Source organism: Phoxinus phoxinus (genome assembly GCF_949152265.1).
Source record: "Phoxinus phoxinus genome assembly, chromosome: 14".
NCBI lineage: Eukaryota > Metazoa > Chordata > Actinopteri > Cypriniformes > Leuciscidae > Phoxinus > Phoxinus phoxinus.
In genome coordinates, this window is record NC_136889.1 from 22,092,123 (window position 1) to 22,112,238 (window position 20,116).

The following is a 20,116-nucleotide window of genomic DNA, read 5'->3' on the forward strand; positions in this document are numbered from 1 at the left end:
CCTGCATAGCACAAATGATGAATTTGTTCCTGTTTATTGCGATTTAAAATCAGCGTACGCCATATAGTTTCATGCGATTGTGGTTACTACAATTTAGCTTAATCGCTTTAGTTTGATTTAAGTATTGTGTTTACATTAGGTTTTATCGCAATATTGCCAAAATCCCATTATAATCGCATTATGAGGGTGCATGTAAACGTGGTCAACTTATGACATTTTGTATCAATGCTTTTCAGTTTTCTCTCCATCCATCCACCATCTTGGATGAATAATTTCACAAGCTTATTGCAGTTTATTCTGTTAGTTCCTTATTCATGAACACTACATGTGATACTGCCTTTAGAATGTAGCCAAAACGAGATATCTTTGAAGGCAGAATAGTTTTGCTGCCTACGTTTTGTAACAGCTTTTTGTGTTTGGGAGTATGCCTATAATGCCTTAAGGTTTTGGAACAGAGCTTTGATGCCTTCATGGGATATTTGCCATTAAACATGCCATTTATATATATATAAAAAAAATTAGACGTGCATCTGCTTTAGTTTGTTGAGGTATGATTTATCGTCATTGATGTCGTTATTCTAAGAACGCTCAGTGTAGGCCTAAGTCTTGATGACAGCAGTGCAGCAGGTCCGGTCCTCCATTAATGGACCATAATTACATCTGGACCTCTGCTCTATCCACTTCTAAGGCATCAGTACAGCATTTTAAATGGTCAGTGCGTCTGTTACCATGACAATAAAATGCCATTCTCTAGTGTATCACTGTCTTGCCAGTTCTTTTTGCAGCCATTTGCCACGCTCTCAAGTAGCAATTTAGTGTAATTCCTGCTTCATCACACTGGTGAAGACGATGGATACGTGTCACAGAGGGTGCAGGTTTGTGCCTCCAGATGAAGGTCGCACATATGACGTGATGGCCATGCGAGAGAGAGCACTCAGCCTGCGGCTTCTCTGAACGTTGAGCTGATCTGAAGGCCTGTCAGTGCTGATCATAAAAACTGCCATCTTCCTTTTTAATTCCACACCACGTCATTTTACATTTAGCATGAGGGAGGATTCAACATTTTCCACAAATGAATGCAAATCTGCTTTTCTGGGTACTCAAAGCGCTTTACATATGGAAGGGGGGAGTCTCCTCAAAACACCTCCAATGTGCTGCGTCCACCTGGATGATGCGACGGCAGCCATAGTGCGCCAGAACGCCAACCACACACCAGCTTACTGGTGGAGAGGAGACAGAGTGATAGAGCCAATGAGTATATATGGAGATAAGTAGGAGGCCATGATGATGGACAGAGGCCACTTGGCAAATTTGGCCAGGATACTCCACTACTCTTTTTTTTCGGAAGACATCAAAAAATTTGAATGACCACAGAGAGTCAGGACCTCAGTATAACGTCTCATCCTAAGGACGGTGCTTTTTGACAATATAGTGTCCCCATCACTTTCCTGGGGAGTTAGGACCCACACAGACCACAGGTGACCTCACTAACACCTCTTCCAGCAGCAACCTAGTTTTCCCAGGAGGTTTCCCACCCAGGTACTGACCAGGCTCAACCCTGCTTGGCTTCAGTGGGCAACCAGTCATGGGCAACAGGGTGATATGGTTGCTGGCAATGAATGGGAAATGAAATTTTTTTTACCCATCAACAACTATTCTAAGCAAAAGCAGTATTATAGAATGATTCTTTTTTTTTTGTGGAACAAAGGGTTGAGGTTCTTATTGCATCAAAGATGTAAAGCGGTTCAACTACCCTCCCACAAAATTATTAAGGCTGCTGACAATGGTTTAGCCCTCCTGTGAGTTATTTAAAATGTGCTTTTCTTTTTTCTGTTGTCTGGAACCTTCAAAAATGATTTGACTTAATGGCAGCTTTGAAAGTAGGAGACGGTGCACAGACGTGTCGCTTACCTGGTTATATTGGTTAATTAATAAAACATGCAACTGAGGACATGCAAATAATGGGAATCTTAGATGTTCATTACAAACCTGCTCTTAATAAAGGAGGTTTGTCAGTTGAAATGTGGCACAAATATAGACCTTTTGTCAATGTTTTTGTTTGTTTGTTTGTGTGTTTATGTGTGTGTGTGTGCAGTAGACCCTTTATGAGACCTATGAGAAATGACTGTGTATTCTTCTAGTGTGTGTTGTTAGAGGGCCATATCATACACCCGATGCAATGCAGCGTTTTTTTGCTAATTGTAGCCCGACGCAGTTATCATTTTCACGTCCTGCGCCACGTTGTTTAAATCGCAAATGCATTTGCGCCCTTTTGTGCGCCCATTGGCGTGCTGGTCTGAAAACGAGGTGTGTTCAGGCGTAGTTGCTGTTTTGAGGCAACAGAAATAGACTGCAATATTTTATTTTTGTTATTTAAAGAGTGTGTTGTAATATGCGCCTATAGGCGGGTCCACAATGCACGCACACTTTGTCCCATAGATCTGTTTCCTCTCTGGAGAAACGTTTTTACGCAAATCTGCAAATTCTGCCATGTAAATAGCGAATCCGCCATGGCGCGAGCGCAACTAGCTTTTAAAGGAAATGGGAGATGAGACTCTGATTGGTTTATTCCACGTTGCGCCCAAAACACACCTATTACTCATTAAGAGAATAGGGACAACCCCTTTAGACCATGAGCCGGGCACACAGACTATTTTTCCTGTCGTTAAACTAGCAAAAGTGGATTTAGACCGTAGGTGCTTGGAATAAGCGCTTTCTTTGGGTCTGACCAACTTACTCTTTATAAGAACTACAGCACAGAACATACGTCTTTACCTCCTAAAATGTTAGTTCACCCAAAAAAATTTTTTTGTGTTATTAATTACTCACCCTTATGTCGTTCCAAACCTGTAAGCCCTTCGCTCATCTTCAGAACACAAATCATATTATTTTTTGATGAAATCTGAGAGCTTTCTGACTCCTCCATAGACTGTAACATCTGCACGGTGACACAGGATCCAGCCGGACCCGGGAACGCTGCTCTGCGTTTACAGCGTGAACCGCGTCAGAGACTGACACGGAAGAGAAGAAATTGTTGAATGAAGTCTTTATTTATTATTTTTTGCACAAAAATATTCTTAGCACTACCTTTCTGGGCCTTGAAATTGGTAATAACATTGCAGTCAGAAACCTCTTGGATTTCATCAAAAAAATCTTAATTTGTGTTCTGAAGATGAGCGAAGGGCTTACGGGTTTGGAACGACATGAGGGTGAGTAATTAATGAGAGAATTTTTCATTTTTGGGTGAACTAACTCTTTAAGAGGTAAAGACGTAAGTTCTGTGCTGTAGTTCTTCTAAAGAGTGAGCCGGACAGACACAAAGTCTGCTCTTATTCCATTAGCAGCACCTAAGGTGTCTCATGGGGCTCTAGGATTATTAAATGGTGCTTAGAGACTTCCTCTTATCTCTCGCTGCAAGAAAAGGTGCCATTTAATCCAGTGGCTCGTTGTGAAGTATCCGAGTGCCAGTATGTACTAGCTGTCAGAGGAAATGAAATTGCAGATTTATATGAACCAGACTTTATTCACTTTGCGGCACTGAACTTTTACTTTCAATTTAAAGTATAAGTTGGTCTAACTTAAAAAAAAAATGTTGAAGGAGACTTTTCAATTAAGTCAGTCTTCACTTATCTCAGTGGAGTGTCTGTCTATCTATCTATCTATCTATCTATCTATCTATATATCTATCTATCTATCTATCTATCTATCTATCTACAGTATCTGTCTATCTGTCTGTCGTTCTAACGACTGCTGTATATATCAGTATTTATCAGTTTTATCAGTACATAAAGGATATACAACCTTAAAACCTTTTTAAAAGGCCAACATGGCAGTCTTGACAAACTTTCTTTTCTAGTTAAATGATACAATTTCTTAAAATTTCAATTAATTATAGTTCTACATCCCCACATTCAAATTCGAGATGCTATTTTGCATCACATTTGCTACCTCATTTCAAATCCAGGAATTAAATTGGAATTTAAAAGTCCGCTCTGTATAATGCACAATGCTTTTGTCGTCAGGCAAAAAAGGAAACTTGTTGCTAAGACAGAGCTTATTTTATAGTTTAATAGAAGATTGCAAAGACATTTTTGAATATTGTGCACTGATGCAGATGCACCATGCGCTATAAGACCCGAAATGTGCATTACAAAGTAAAAATGGTTATTTTTTTGTTTCATATTGATTTTAAATGATTGGGGAAAAGCATCATGTTGTAGCTGCTCTCTTAAGGAGCGACGGTCAGCTCTCCTGAACCTTTCTCAGTATCGTTTTTCACCAGACCTCAAAAACCTCATGTTTACAGAGGTAAATAATTCTAATCTTCACCTTCAAGACGAGTCTATAATTTAGTGTCTGTATTTATGTGCAACTTCCTTTTGATCAGTTGCTGACTTGTTTATCTTCTCAAGTACTAAGATGTTAGGATAGCCCGCGGCACCTTTCCAAACGCAAACATCATGGATTTTGATTGGAAAGAACCGATGTGAATAACGTTTGAACATGATGAAAAGCATTCATAATTTACTTTTCCTGTGGAATTTTCTTTTTGTAAGCGGTGACACAAGTAATAGTCAATCCAGGCAGCGGTGAAGAAAAAATTGCTGTATGATTATTTGTGGTAAAATGCTCCTATTAAGCAGAGATCGGTGCAGTCAAACTTTATGAATTGTTTAGATGCTACTAGTGTAGCGTCTGTGCTTTTATTTTACCTCACCTGTTTAATAATAGAAAGCTACATTTTCATATCTTGGTGTAGCAGCAGCATTTGGCATAAATATTAATGCAGGAAAGACATTTATGTCAAAACAGAAACAATCCTGCTCAAACAGCTGAAGAGTGCTGTGTGTTTCAGGGTAGATGTGGGGAGTATGTAACATTAATTGGTGAGGAGAAAAGCATTTCGAACAATAATCTTGACAGAGTGTGAATAAATAGTTGTTAAACTGAGATATTGTGCTATACAGCTCAAGAGTGTAATGAAGGCAGGATTCCTGAAATATCCAGACTGGGGGAATAGGACCATTTTCTTTTCTGTTGCGTAATGAGTCTGGCTTAATTGGCCTGGATATCAGCATCGTGTCAGTTGGACTCTTAACCACGGCTTACAATATCAACACTTCCTTTACATTGTGCTGATCTGTGAGAGCATTGCACTATTACAAACACCCGCTGCTACTACTAGAGCTCTGGCTTAGATTTGAGCTGCTCTTCACAGAAAGCTGCCATATAAGCTTCTGAAGATAATGAATGGAATAGAGTGAGTATTGAATACTTTTTTAATTGAATACTTTTTATGTTTTTTGTCCATGTCACCTGGTCACTGCCAAAGAGCTGTTGAATAATTCTGTAAAATTCTCATGCAGGAGTAAATATGTATAGTTTTTTTTATACTTATGAGTTAAACAGGCTTCATTTAGATAGTTATTAGAAAATCAGAGATACAATAATAAATTAAGTGAGGTTTAATGGAGAAAAGAAAATGGCTGATTGAACAAAATATCCAAGTTATGATGTCCTGGAGAAAAAAAAAGTCTTAATTTCTTAGATAATTTCTCTCAGTTAAAAATTGAATGTCAGTACTGAATGAATAGCTTTGGTAATTCCGTAAATGTTTAGTTATTTTAAGTCGCTCCCTCCAATTATCAGAAGTTTATTCCACTTGGTAGAGTCTCACTGGCAGAGGACAATGCAGTGACCTCATATTCCCATCACGTATTTACTTTTAAATGACTTCGATTATGCTACATTATTGTATTTTTTTTGTATTATTATTCATGGCATCATTTAATCGCCTCTTCAAAGAGAATATTGAAGCTCCCTCGAAGAATCATCTGAAATGAAAGGATTCTCAGTTGATAAGAAACCGTGACGGATGACTCACAGATCAAATTATTAAGCTTAAAGTCAAAGATTTCAATGCTTCTGACACATCAGCCACTTTGATGATCTGTCGAGATAGCTTTCAATAAAAACATGCTCTAATTTGTTTTATCTATAACTTTGCCTTGGGGTAAAATGAGTCAGTCTTTTTCATGTTTGAACAGCTGAATGATAAATAGTTAATGACAGCTTAATGGGCTAACTGACCTACTGCACTGGCAAACTTGTGACATTGGCATCTGTAGATGTTATCTGGGGTGGTATTATTTCCCCCCAGCCTTTTAGTTGAGCTTTGTGAGGAAGACAGTAATCTATAGATATCTTCTGACAGCTTGGTCCCCGCGCGACGTGTGAGTGCTGTGATAGAATGACGTAAACGCATTCCTGTAAAAACCAAGAGAGCACTGCTGTTTAAAGTCACCATTTGTAAAGAACGTGATGACAAATGCATACAGAGAACTGTGGGAGAAAAACATTAGGTGCAGGAATATTTTGGCACCTCAATATTCAGGGAGTCACGATTCGCCTCAAAGACGATTCGCAGTGCATCTCAAGTTTTCATTTTGTTTTATTTTGATTAAAACGCATATAACTATAACAGAGAATTACTGAATTTCTCAATGACAATTATTATTTTATTGTGATTAAAATGCATATTGTAAATTATAACAGAGAACTATTGCATTTCTCTGGCTCTGTACTCTGAAGAATGACAATACATTTAATATGCTCTAATCTAAAAATATATATATATATGAAGACTTGAGATGCAAAAGCCGTTAAACGCCACCTCCGATGAACGAATGCTCTCTGCACATATAAGTTCATCAAATACTTTCGCTTCAAACACGCTAAATCCCTGCATCAGCCCATTCAGAGACAGAGGTGTATGATGAAATGGATGAACCTGTGGTAGTTTTAGTCAATGGAAAAAGAAGACGTCATCAGCCTCATAATTCTGCCTGTTCTAAGGCTAAAGAAAATCGCTACAGTGGCAATGACAGGATTTCGCGAGTAGCAGTAGTCAGGGGCGTAGCCATCATTTCAAAAGTGAGGGGGACAGAATGTCAAGCATTATACCAGTTTTTTTTCTTCTTTTTTTCTCAGACCTTACAGGTTATTGGTTAATTGGCTTAATATGCTATTCATGTTTAAAGCAACAAAACAAAGAAAAAAAGGAATACAGATGTTCTGTAATCTATATTGCACATGGTATTGTTTATTTTACTATATTTTTTACATATTTTAAATAGTTTTTTTTAATGTTTTCACATAATGAATGTTTATTGAAAAAAAAAAAAAAATTCTTAACTTATTCCAGTCATTTGTTTTCCCTCACCTCTGAGGCCTTCTTGAAACTTTCTGCTTCATTCCCTCTCAACTCTAAAGTAACTTCTGGCTCTGTCTATTGACAATAAAGAAGTGTTTGAAATATGCAGATACAGGGAATTGTGACATACATAAGAAATTATGTACACTGCTGAACAATAACCAATAATATGAATCCTAAATTATGTTTCCTATATTTTCCTAATGGTAATTTTATGATTGGTCTATATATGGTACTTCAAACACCTGTTGTAGATTTTATACAATAAAAAAATGCAATAGCAGGTGTTTTTAAAAGTCAGTCTATCACTTTTCACCTGTGAAGTTTCTTTTTGTTGTGTGTCATCCTCTTTCTGACCTGACAACCCTAGGCTCCCTGTTTCTTGATCAATCTTGACAACACAGAAGAAAGAAAATAAAAACATTAAATTAGTGCAATAATATTAATGAACCCTATAAATTAAGACCTAAATCAGAACATTAATGCATACAATTGCATACTGCATTTATATTGAATGGTAACACTTTACAATAAGGTTTCATTAGTTAACAATATATCTGTCTGTCTGTCTGTCTGTCTGTCTGTCTGTCTATCTATCTATCTATCTATCTATCTATCTATCTATCTATCTATCTATCTATCTATCTATCTATCTATCTATCTATCTATCTATCTATCTAACTATCTATCTATCTATTTGTCTATCTGTTTCACTTAACCAAAACTGTCTTTCATATTGGAAACATTCAAACTTAATGCTTTTAAAACTTCTTCAAACTTTCTGGTTAGGCTTTTTAATGAAAACTTAAAGTTTGTCTACAAACTTTTTTAATCTAATTGTAAAGTGTTACCTTATTATATTGTAAACATCATGTAGCCTACACATGTTACAACGCTGCATGATTCAAGCAAATAAGTTAGATAATGGCTGTTAGCCTAATGCATGAAAATCCAAATTCAGCATTAACAATCACAATCTTTATTATAGTTTGAAGGGCTTTGATAACATATCTGTGAAAATAAAAGACATTACGAATAAAAAAGATCAAAATAAGCTGCACGTTTGTGCAGTAACGTTAGTGAAAATCTTAAATTTCTTGAAGATTCTTCAATCTTCAATTCATCAAGAAAATTAGGCGAAGTTATTCATCAATGACAATGATCAACCCAATTCGGATACCACATGGTAACTTACGGTGCTGGACTTTTTCGCGAAAAAAGAGTGTATAGTTTTTTGCCGTTTCATTTCGACCTCGACGAAACTGTCTATGATAGAATCAGTGCGGGTGCGAGCATGGGCGTGTGGTGATGCACGAGAGCGAGTGACTGATTACCATGGCAACGTGAAAGTCACGTGTAGATAGACGATCTTTTCTCTTTGAATTTTAAATCTGTATGTTTAACTACACATTGTCTTGCGAAAACCTCAACATGTCGTGAACACTTCCCCTATGAAAAAGTGCGGGGGACAAATTTACACTTTATAAAAAGTGGGGGGGACACGTCCCCCGCGTCCCCCGCGTAATCTACGCCTATGGCAGTAGTAGTAGTGTGTGCTGCTGTACCTCTGACAGAAACTGATAACTTGCGTTAAAGAACAGCTCTATTCTTTCCACAACAAGACATTTTGCAACAACGCAAAGTACGCATGGACTTATTTTGCTGCAAAAGACAATCAAACTTGGTAAAAATAGCCTACCAATGAATTGACTAAAGTGACGTTTTTAAAATAATGCATTTCAATAACTAACTAATAGCCTTTTCATTGCCATTAAAGTGAAATTACTCAACCTAAACATAGTAGCCTGATAAAAAAATATGCTAATTTAAAAGAAAAAATGTCAAACGGACTGAAGTCTTCATATATTCCAACATGATTATTTTATTGTATTGTTTTATTTTGATTAACTGATATTTGTGAAATTTAAGGGGTGGTATAATGCCCTTTTCACAAGATGTAAAATAAGTATTTGATGTCCCCAGAGTGTGTATGTGAAGTTTTAGCTCAAACTACCCCACACATATTTTTATATAGCATGTTAAAATTGTCACTTTTTGAAGATGAGCAAAAAAAGCACAGTTTTTGTGTCTGTCCCTTTAAATGCAAATGAGCTGCTGCTCCCAACACAGGGGCGGAGCTCCAAGAGCTTGTGTCCTTAGCAGCTTCGATTACCTCACACAGACATGCACTGAAAATGTTGCCTTTTATGTTCAAACTGGAGTCAGAAAGACTCAAGAAGAAGTGACAACTAACCATTCAGAAATGTTGTCTACATGTTGATGACTTTATGTAGCTTAAGTGTAGTTATCTTCTGGTCATTGATTAGCATATTCTGGTATGATAATATAAATCGTGTTCCCGGGGGCGGGGTTTATGCTATTTTTAGGGTTTGTGATGTCACTAACCCGTGAGGAATGTCGTGTAGTCCCTAACAGCCGTTTGTTGTAGTCCTTAAAAAACAATTTCTTTAAAAGAAAATATCTCCCTTTGCTTTGAACTTTGAGCGTTGTAACTTTGCAGATGTTGTTTATGAACAAGCAACATTACACACTAACTAAAGTTAGAAAAGTAAAATCATAATCAACAACCTCTTTAACAGAGAACACTCTTAGAAAACATGGTGTAAAACAAACTATTCCACAATTAAAGCTTTAGGATATCTGATATTAATGTTCTATTTTTAATTTGTGAATCACTTTCAATTCATTACATTCATGTATTAGTTAATTGCATTGTATTGAAGTGTACAGGCATTGCATGTGCACCAGAGTTCAAACATGCAGTTTCATAAGTGAAAACCCAGCTGGATACATAAATTAATCTCATTATGCGTTGTTTGCCATGATTTAATATTTCTCATAATTTGAAGCATATTAAATAGGCTTATTTCATATTTGCTTCAACCTCAAACCGTGTGTCCGGAAGCTTATTGAAGTGAGTTAGCATTACACCAGAGAGTCATCGTCCAAGTATGAAAATGAACTCTCTAACCTTAAAGTTAATGTCTCGAACCCTCCTTGGCCTCACGCTCACGTACACTGATCCCAGCAGAGCGCATCAGCCCATCAACATACACACACACACACACACACACACACGCCTTCCTTTACGTCAGCTATGTTGTTCTTTACTGTTCTCTTGAACTTCCTCTGTTGCCATGGATACAGACACAGTGGGCTCAATATCTCCCGGCAATTTGCCTTTGTAAAGGGCAGTGTGTACTCAGGATTTCAGCTGAGGCTGTGTGCCACCCCCTCCACTTCCTCTGCTGCCCAGCTCTTCAGGCAAACCCACACGCATACAGATATAGTACATTTGGTACTTAAAGCTACAAGTCAAATTCCCACTCAGGTTAGGGGCTTCATGTGCCCTCAAATGTGATCAAACACACCTTTTTTCCTCCGTGTGATGTTATCTACTGTACATAGGAGACCTGAGGAGCAATGCTTTGTTTCTGTTCTGTTTGTAGTTCTTTGCTATGTGTATTTGCCTAAAAAGCCACGCAAGCTACTTGTTAACAGCGTCAATCGATACTGTATTTATAGCAGTTAATTTATGCTCTGTGGCATAAGTGTTTCTTCATCAGTCATTAGCACTGGCCCATATGGCTGTGAGGTCCTGGGGTGACACGCATGTGCCATGAGCCACATCACCTCCCATCTTGTTTGCTAAGCAGCTAGCATTAGGCAGAAATGGAACGAAACACATCTGACACCTAGAAATGCTTCTGAAAATGTGGTGCTAAGATCCAGTTGAAGTATTTACCTCTAGTTTAAAGTATCTTCCAGCAGTGGAGTATGAGGCAACGCTAAGTGTTTATGTAACATTAAGTGTGAAAATTGAAGTGAAAAGTCCTTAGATAATGCAGTCCTTAGCTGTGGCCTAGTTAGGCCTACTTCTGCTTTTTAAAATACATTTCATACTAAGTACAGTACAAATCTATTAACATATTTACTGATGTAATGAGATTTACTGATATAAATATTATATTTAAACTTTGTTTTGCACAATGCACATTTCTTAATATTAAGCCTAACATGTGTTGTATTATCACTATTAGGAAGGATAGTATGATCACTGTAGGGATGTGATCGATCATGAAAACGGTAATATCCGTGACTTAAAAAAAAAAAACGAATTAGAATGTTTGGGGATTTGGTTCAATTTGTAATATAACGCTTACGTTGCGTATCTAGATTTTCTGTAATATTACAAATTAATCTCATATAGGATGCGTCCAGGGTGGGAAATTAACTTTTTTTGCTAATTTTTACCAGCCACTTTTTCCGGAATTCAAATTTATAAAAGAAAGTGCACTAGCATATCACTAGCATATTTTGAATTGCTTCAATACACTATTTTTGTATTATTATTAATACATATTTGATTAATATAGGCAAATAAAAAGTGATGTGAAAAAAAGCCTGCGAGACCATGGTAAAATTGTGTTTGGTCATATTCTACAAATATATTTGAATGGATTGTTATTGCTTCCATAGACACCATTGTGTATTTTACAAACTATATATGTATTGCTATAAATTAATTTTTTAATTTGTTTTAAATTTAGCTATAAATTTGCTATATATGTATTTCAATGTCTGAAACCTAAAATAAACATCATGTGGTATATGACAAGCACTGAGCGCGTCGGTCTTTGGCTCAGCGCCAGCCATAGCGCGAAAGCACAGCTTGAATCTGGCAATTATGTCATGTCACTGTGCATTCGATCCTTAGTGGTCAGCTGCTGCAGAGCGTGCCACAATCGAAATTGCTGATGAGATGTAGAGGAAAATGAGAATGTTACGTTTAGGGATGCATAATAATTAATCGCAATTAATTGTTTCCAAAATAAAAGTTTTTGTTTACATCATATATGTGTGTGTACTGTGTAAAATAATTATGTATTTATAAATACACACACATGTATGTATATATTTAAAAAATATTCACATGTTTATATACATTTTTATATTTAAATATAATTTATATTATATATAATTATAAATACTTAATATATAAATAGATTTTTTCTTAAAATTTATACATGCATGTTTGTATATTTATATATACATAATTATTATACACAGTACACACACATATATGATGTAAACATTTTTATTTATCACAGTATTTGCGATTAATCGTTATGCATCCCTAGTTGCGTTACTCGCACGCTATTGGCTGGTCAGTGGGAACTGCACGAACCAATGGCAGAGCGGAGTAACTGCGCGAACCAATCAGTGCGAAGCCTGCCGAACTGAGCGCATGGGAATCCCCGGGGAATCGCTTGAATTGCCATGAATTCAGGTTTTTATCGACTGAAGTGACGATTGCTAGTCGTTCGCACCCGCCACTGTGGCTGGTATAGAAGGCAAAGTCACCTTGAAAAGTACCCGCCATTGGCTGGTGGTGGGTGCTAATTTCCCACCCTGGATGCGTCATATAGAATGGGCTTCAGTTTACTGGTGTTCATCCACTCTTCAGCTTCACCTCATGCAGCTGCATGCAGCTGTTTCTTTTTCGAAAACATGCATTATTGATAATCTAGCTGTTATTTTCATATTTTGATAGACATATATGCATGTCATATTTGTATTTGTCAACATTAATTTTCGTTACGGTGTTTTAATTCAAATATGTTTATTATCGCCATGACGGACTTGCCCTGCCCCCGAGTACTCTCAGTGTGACATGATCTTCAGAAATCATCTGATGTGCAGTCCAAGAGACATTTCTTTTTTATTATCATCAATGTTTAAAACAGTTGTGCTGCTTTAAATTTCTGAGATGCATTTTTTCAGGATTATTTTATGAATATGAAGTTCAAAAGAACAGCATTTTAATTTGAAATGGACATCTTTAGTAACATTGTAAATGTATTTACTGTCACTTTTGATCAATTTAATGCATCTTTTCTAAATAAAAGTAAATCCTTTATTTACGACAAATAAAACTGACTGACCTTAAACTTTAGAATGTAGTTTATTAATAAAAAGTGATAAAAAGATCCAAAAAGTTGTATACTAATTGTAGAGATTATACTAATTAAACAACCTTCTTATCCTTCTAATTCTGGAAGTCAAGGAAAAGTGTATATGCGCAAGGGAACATTGGTCCAGAAGTCATCTGGCTTAGATGCTGTGAACTTCAAGCTAAATCTCCCGGACGTTGTGTGCATGTGATCATGAAAGCTGGTTTACTGAGGAGTTGTGGTTTTATGGCAGCGTGAGAGAGCTCAACAGCATCAGGTGTCCCATTGCATGCTGCCAGTTGATCCATTTTCACAGCATTCGTCTTGGCCACATCAGGTGGACCGGGAGCAGGTGGAAGCCGGGTCTTCATTACGTTCCGTCCAGCTTGTCTCTGGCTCATGTCAGCTGTGCTCACAGCTCTCTTCTATGCCATGAGCATCCAGGTTCTCCCTCTACAAGATTCACTTGTAGGCGGCTAGCCTTAGTGTGCTTTGCTTAAGTAAGACATGTTCCTGTATCAGCATCCTTGATGGTCTTTCCTACCAACCAATACGATTTTAGGGATTTTACAACATTATTATCAACCATTCAGCACCCACTGACTGATTTGCTTTAAAAAACCAAGCAAATTTATTTCACAAAACTGGTTGATACGCACACACTTACTTTATTTATAGGGATAGTTCACTTTAAAATTAAAATTCTGTCATCATATACACACCCTCAAGTTGTTTCAAACCTGTATGTTTTTTTCTTCTGCTGCTGAACACAAAGGAAGATATTTTGAAAAATGTCATTAACCAAACAGTTAACTGGTCCCATTGACTTCCGTACTATTTTTTTTCCTACTATGGAAGTCAATGGGACCAGTTAACTGTTAGGTTACTGACATTCTTCAAAATATCTTCCTTTGTGTTCAGCAGAAGAAAGAAATTCATACAGGTTTGAAACAACTTGAGGGTGAGCATATTATGACAGAATTTTCATTTTAAAGTGAACTATCCCTTCAACATACACTTAAATTGTAAGAATATCACTAACACTGATGAATAAACAGTATAAGGTAAGGCTATTAAATAGCAGTCAAAGTTAGTAAGTTATGAGCCGCCACAGTCATTTAAAATTATACAAAATAACACGAAATTGAAAATAAATAGGTATTTTGGTGTTATGGAAACTAGTTACCATGGTAAATCCACAATTTTAACATGAACTGTTAATGAAACGCATGGAAACTGAATAGAATGAACATCACACCTGTTTGCAAATCCTTCCCAGCTAAAACACGGTGTACCAGTTATGTAATTTATTTGTACTTGGTACTACATCGCTGCATGCTTGTAATTTCATCTGCTCTTTATATATAGTGAAGTGATATACAGGAAAGTTTGTTTTTCCGAGGTGAGAAAAACATTTCCTAACAAGTTACGAAAAAAACGTTAGAATAATGACACAGACGTATAGCCTGACAACATCTCATCTGACAGCAGACACTGAATCAGGTGTTTTTCTCAGGCAACTCCTTAAACTATATCTGACAGAAGAGTCAACAGCTTTCATGCACGTCTTTCTAAAGAAGTCATTTACAATTATGTTTTTGTTGTTCATGTTGTCTTTTTAACCGTACACTCCACGACCCACTCAAAGCGGACTTGTGACTCACGACCCACCGGTTGAGAAGCTCTAAAGTAAAGTCTTGATGCAGTCTAAGCAATTTAGAGCGAATGGAAATGTAATGGAAGTTCATTGGTCAAATGTAGTGGGAACCACGGTTTTAGGAAAGAGGTGTTTTTGTCTCATGCTGATCATCCCAGTCTAAAAAGGTTTGCACGAGACACACTGACTGCCAAATTCAGCGAGGAAAGATACTCATGTGGTGAGAAAGATGTGCTTTTGGTGCTGAGGGCATCTCATACCCTCTGTCTGCTCGCTATTGGTGACGAAGTGTTGAGAATGTCCAGAGCACATGTTTTAATTGCAGTGAGATTTTCTAGATTTGGAATCAGAAGCATGGGATGATATCAGTATCACAGTATGTTTAAGTTTATATTAAACTTGCTCATACTGACTCATTTATATTAACTGACGGTAGGTTGAAACATGTTTTTGTTCACTATTAAAATAGGGTTTGATAGCATTGTGGCAGTGTGTTGTCCTTTTCGTTTGTTTCCTTTTTTTATCACAGAAAATGGATATGATGGATGGATGGCTATATATTTGATCAAAAATACAGTAAAAACAGTAGTATTGTGAAATATTATTACAAATTATATATAACCATTTTCTGTTTATATTAGGAATTTTCTGTATCATTACTCCAGTCTTCAGTGTCACATGATCCTTCAGAAATATGCTAATTTGAGGCTCAAGAAGAATTTATTATTATCCATATTGAAAGCCGTTGTGCTGCTAAATATTTAGGAGGAAATACAGTTCAAAAGACTAGAATTGAATTGAGTTTACTTTTTTTTGTAATAATACAAAAGTCTCTACTGTCATTTTTGATCAGCTTAATGCATCCTTGCTGAATTCAAGTATTAATTTATTTCCAAAAAATATCTTAACGACCGCATTATTTTCTCTAAATGAATATATATATTTTTTAATCCAACCCATATCCACAAGAGCACTTTGTGAACACTGTACATACCATCAAAGTGCCAGGTCCTAAATGATGATCTAGTCGAGTCTGTCTCTTTTTCTAAGCCCTATTCGCACGGGATTAGTATTATCTGTGGACCTTGTGTGTTTTAGAAATTACCCCCTAAAATTATGACCTAGCATCCAAAACACTATGAAAACACACCATCCTTCGCGGAAACACACAGGAAACAAAAACCTTGAAAAAATGATATCCGACCTCGCCAGATCACTGAGATGCCGATTCGCGCGGGATTAATATTCTCACAAGACCTCTGTGTTCGGTAGGTAGGTGGTAGGTCATTTGCAGGGGAATTTTACTTTACGAATTACAGACATGGCCGATTCGCACGGGATTAAGATCGCAGACCACCTCCGCAATTATTACAAATGACTAGAGGTCACCAGGTAATACTAATCCCGTGCAAATAGGGCTTTAGTCACAGGCTTTTCACAACATCTTGCATTTAAAAAAATCAAAGGGAGTAGGTGCATTGAGGGAGCCATTTTTTATTTGGTTTCTGTGAGTTTATTTTTTCTGTAATTTTACTAATGGAATTTTAGTACTTTTCACCCAAAGTCTGGCTGTGTGATATTCAATTGACAGTCCAAAAACCCTTATGTGCACTTGACTTGATTCAAAATATTTTATCCCTTCCTCCCCCCCCTCTTTCTCTCTCTCTCTCTGTTGAATGGACAGGGCATATGCACGATGACAACTGCATTTCTGCACTTCTTTTTCCTGGCGTCCTTCTGCTGGGTTTTGACAGAAGCTTGGCAGTCCTATATGGCTGTGACAGGGAAAGTTCGGACCAGGCTCATTCGGAAACGCTTCCTCTGCCTGGGATGGGGTGAGTGCTTGGATCTCCATAACACTTACAGTATCTCTACATCTCTCCCTCTTTCTTCACTAATGTGCCATTTTACTGCTCCATCATCATAATGCAGCTGGTGTTTACTTCTCAAATACAGACAATGTGAGTTGGTCATTTTTAAAAGCGTCATGAATTGAGAAATACAAATTTCAAAATTGACATGTAAGAGGTCATTGTACTGTAAAAGCATCCCGTTTCAGAGCTCAAAACTTCCTTGTTAGTCCAAAAACAGTGTTTATTTAATCCAAGCTCATAAAACGACTCATTTTGGAAGGTTGTCACATTATTACATAATAGTGCAACGAAAGACCGCCTCTGCAGAATCAAACCAACATAATTTCTACACTTCTACATCATCGCGTCTCTGGCCTCGTCCACTGGCATGTCAGTGAGATGAAGAGAGATACAGGATCACTGGACTAAAAAAAACATCTTCCAAAGATTCCTAATGCTAGGAAAGTAGTTATTTTCAACTATGTGAATGTCTCAGGTATTTTTTGGTAAATCAGTCGCATTTCTGCGCAGGCTTTGCAAACAGTCTTTTACAGTAAGATATGGACCCGACAGTAATGCCTCAATATGTAAGAAACCGTGTTAATTCTAATGCCTGATCTCTTACCAATGATTTCTGATATGATTAATGTACAGTCAGATGTTCTTTGTCTCAAAATCGTTTATTGCTGTTTATGCGTCAGTAAATCAAGCTAGTGACTAAATTATCACCTTCACATTGTTTTTCTAAGTAGCCTAAAAATTATTATTTTTTTTATTGTGATTGTTATATACAGAAAGCGAACAAAGAACACTCCGTTAATAATCTGCTGGAGCTGTCAATCAAACAACAAGAGTTTATCAGTGACAGTTCTCTCCAAAACTCCCATTATAAATATGGATGTACTGTATATATATCAATGAAACTGCCTATGCTCTTACTTGCATAATCTTTGAACTGTTAGATATGATGGAAGCATTCGTAAGAGTGCATAAATCGAGTTGCAATGATGAGATCACTGCATTCATGCGCTCAACATGTCTGTGAATCCTCATCTACAATCCTCATCACTGCAAGCTTTCATGCGACAGGAGTAGATCTAAATATAATGTTATAATCAACACTTTTCACGATTAGTTAATCTTGACAGCTGTAATAGTAAAAACATAGTAAAAGTTTTCGAGAGAATTCCACACGTAATACTTATTTCATAAGCAAAGATGTCAGCCAATCACAGCAGTGGGCGTTTACACTGAAGTCTCACATCAGACACGGCTCTTCCAAGCGTTTAAATCAGAGGCTAAAATCAGGGTAGAAAATGGCCTTTTATTTCTAAATTATGTCAGTTTTCCTTATTTAATGTGCAACCTAAAACATTACAAAATAAAAAAATTCAGTTCATGACCCCTTTAAATATCATCTCGCATGTTCCATACCTCCCCGGGGTTTCTTATACAGGACCACTTTACACACACATCAAATTGATTACAGAAGAGCAAACGCTCATCCCTCCAGTTACCTAGCAACAAACAAGGCTCTGTCTTTCCATCATTGCAGTGTTTTGCTGTGTGCAGAGGAAAAAGACATGACAGAAGAAGATAGACAAAGACAGATATGTGAACCGTTTATTAGTCGGGCTACTTCGATAAACATTGATGGTGGATTAATTAAATGATTGGTATCCATGAATTGTTTCTTGAATTAAAGCATTTATAAAACAAGACTCACATTTGAAATCTGTAGTGTTACACTCCATTCATAAGTGGTTTGTTTTCAGTATCTGAGAGCTTAATGGCGGAAGACTTGATAAGTGACGTCTGCTATTAAATTAACTTGTTGCTCCTGCTTTTCCATCCGTCCATGACTCCATTCGCTTAACAACTAATGTTAAGAAGAGAGTACGACCAGACAAAAATAAATGGAGACTAGCAGCCACCTTCCGGATCATTACACCTCTGTTAATGTCTACCTCTAGCATGACACGGCACAAAAATGTGGGACCACTTTATTAGGTACACATTGCGAATACAGACCAGCCCCATCTGGCACCAACAACCATGTCACTTAAATCTCATTCTGATGCTCAGTTTGATCTTCAGTTCATTTCGACCTGTGGTTAAATTGGCTTTTATAGGGAGGGGGAGCCCTTATTTACGGTGAATGGTCATCATTCAAGATCGCGCCGTAAAATGACTTAATGTGTTTTTACACCAAAGGGGCTCTTTTTCCAGTTTTTCATTATTTTTTACCTTTAAAGTTAACAGGTAGGCAACGGATTTGAACATGTTTGAAAATATTGGTTGGCAAATAAGAAAATGACGTGGATTTAAAAGAATCAGTGCCAATTTCTTTGGCAGTTTATATTGTTTGATTTAATCACACCAACACGCAGGGCCGTACGCAGGTTTTTATAATTAAAAAGTTCCCAAAAATTATCCTACTAGGGGGGGTTCGGGGGCAAATTTAGATTTTCCTGATCTCGACATGTGCATTTTAAGGTGTTTTGAAGGCCAAAAAAATTGACAGCAGTAGCTTTAAAAGCATGTCAGTGGGCAGAAGCATGTAGTAATTTATCAGATAACAGATTATTAAACATGGGAATCAGTTTAAATGTCGCAATGAATGATCCACACTATAAAATGGAAATGCAGAATGCTTATGCTTATTGTTGACAATACACAATCACATATTCGAAACGGGAATGGCCTAAAAATAAGAAATGATTCAAGGATTATTTTGCATGGATGTTACATTTCAAACAAACGCCAATGCAATCATTCTGTGTCCAGAGGCATATGAGCAATTAGTATGAGCATCAAAGATCAGTTTCAGCTACTTTTTCTTTTCTAAATTAATCAATATTTTTAGACTACTCTGTTCATTTAATCAATGGTTCAATTGCTCACTCATAAAGACAGTTGTCGCCACTTTCTGGCTTAATGATGCAAGTTGCGCAAACACGAACAAGCGGAGTGATACAAACGGGGAAAAGTCGAACACATTCGAGGTAATGTTATACAAATATATTTATAGAATAATAATGCCAATATATTTAATAGGGTGCTTGTGTTGTTAAAGCTTATAGTATTCACTGTCTTTGATCAAACTGATTATTTCTGTCGTCATTTAAAACCTCTATCGAAAACCAGATGTTTAGATTAGCTAACGTTACCTGCATCTTATCTCGCACTGTATGACCGTTAACTGAAGCATGGAGTGTCGCGTTGGGATTCACGCTAGGCTCGCGCTCCTGTGAACATAAATCCCGCTTGCTTTTATTGGACTCAAATAGATGAGAAGGTCAGTTATCGTCGCGATGGGCGAATCAGCACCAAATTAGAGTTAATATTAGCTTATTAATATTTCTCAACTTTCATTATATACACTCAACAAAATTTCTATATTTGGTGCTGAAGGAGA

General features: G+C 36.9%; 1 protein-coding gene across 7 annotated transcripts in view; it reads left to right on the forward strand.

Moving 5' to 3' along the window:
* Nucleotides 1-20,116, forward strand: part of adgrb3 (adhesion G protein-coupled receptor B3) — a 186,682-nt gene that overhangs the window by 148,057 nt on the left and 18,509 nt on the right. For all 7 annotated transcript variants that reach the window (XM_079634606.1, XM_079634605.1, XM_079634608.1 and 4 more), the window contains one exon: nucleotides 16,530-16,680. In XM_079634606.1, coding sequence (XP_079490732.1) covers nucleotides 16,530-16,680 — 151 coding nt within the window. The remainder of the gene's footprint in view (nucleotides 1-16,529; nucleotides 16,681-20,116) is intronic.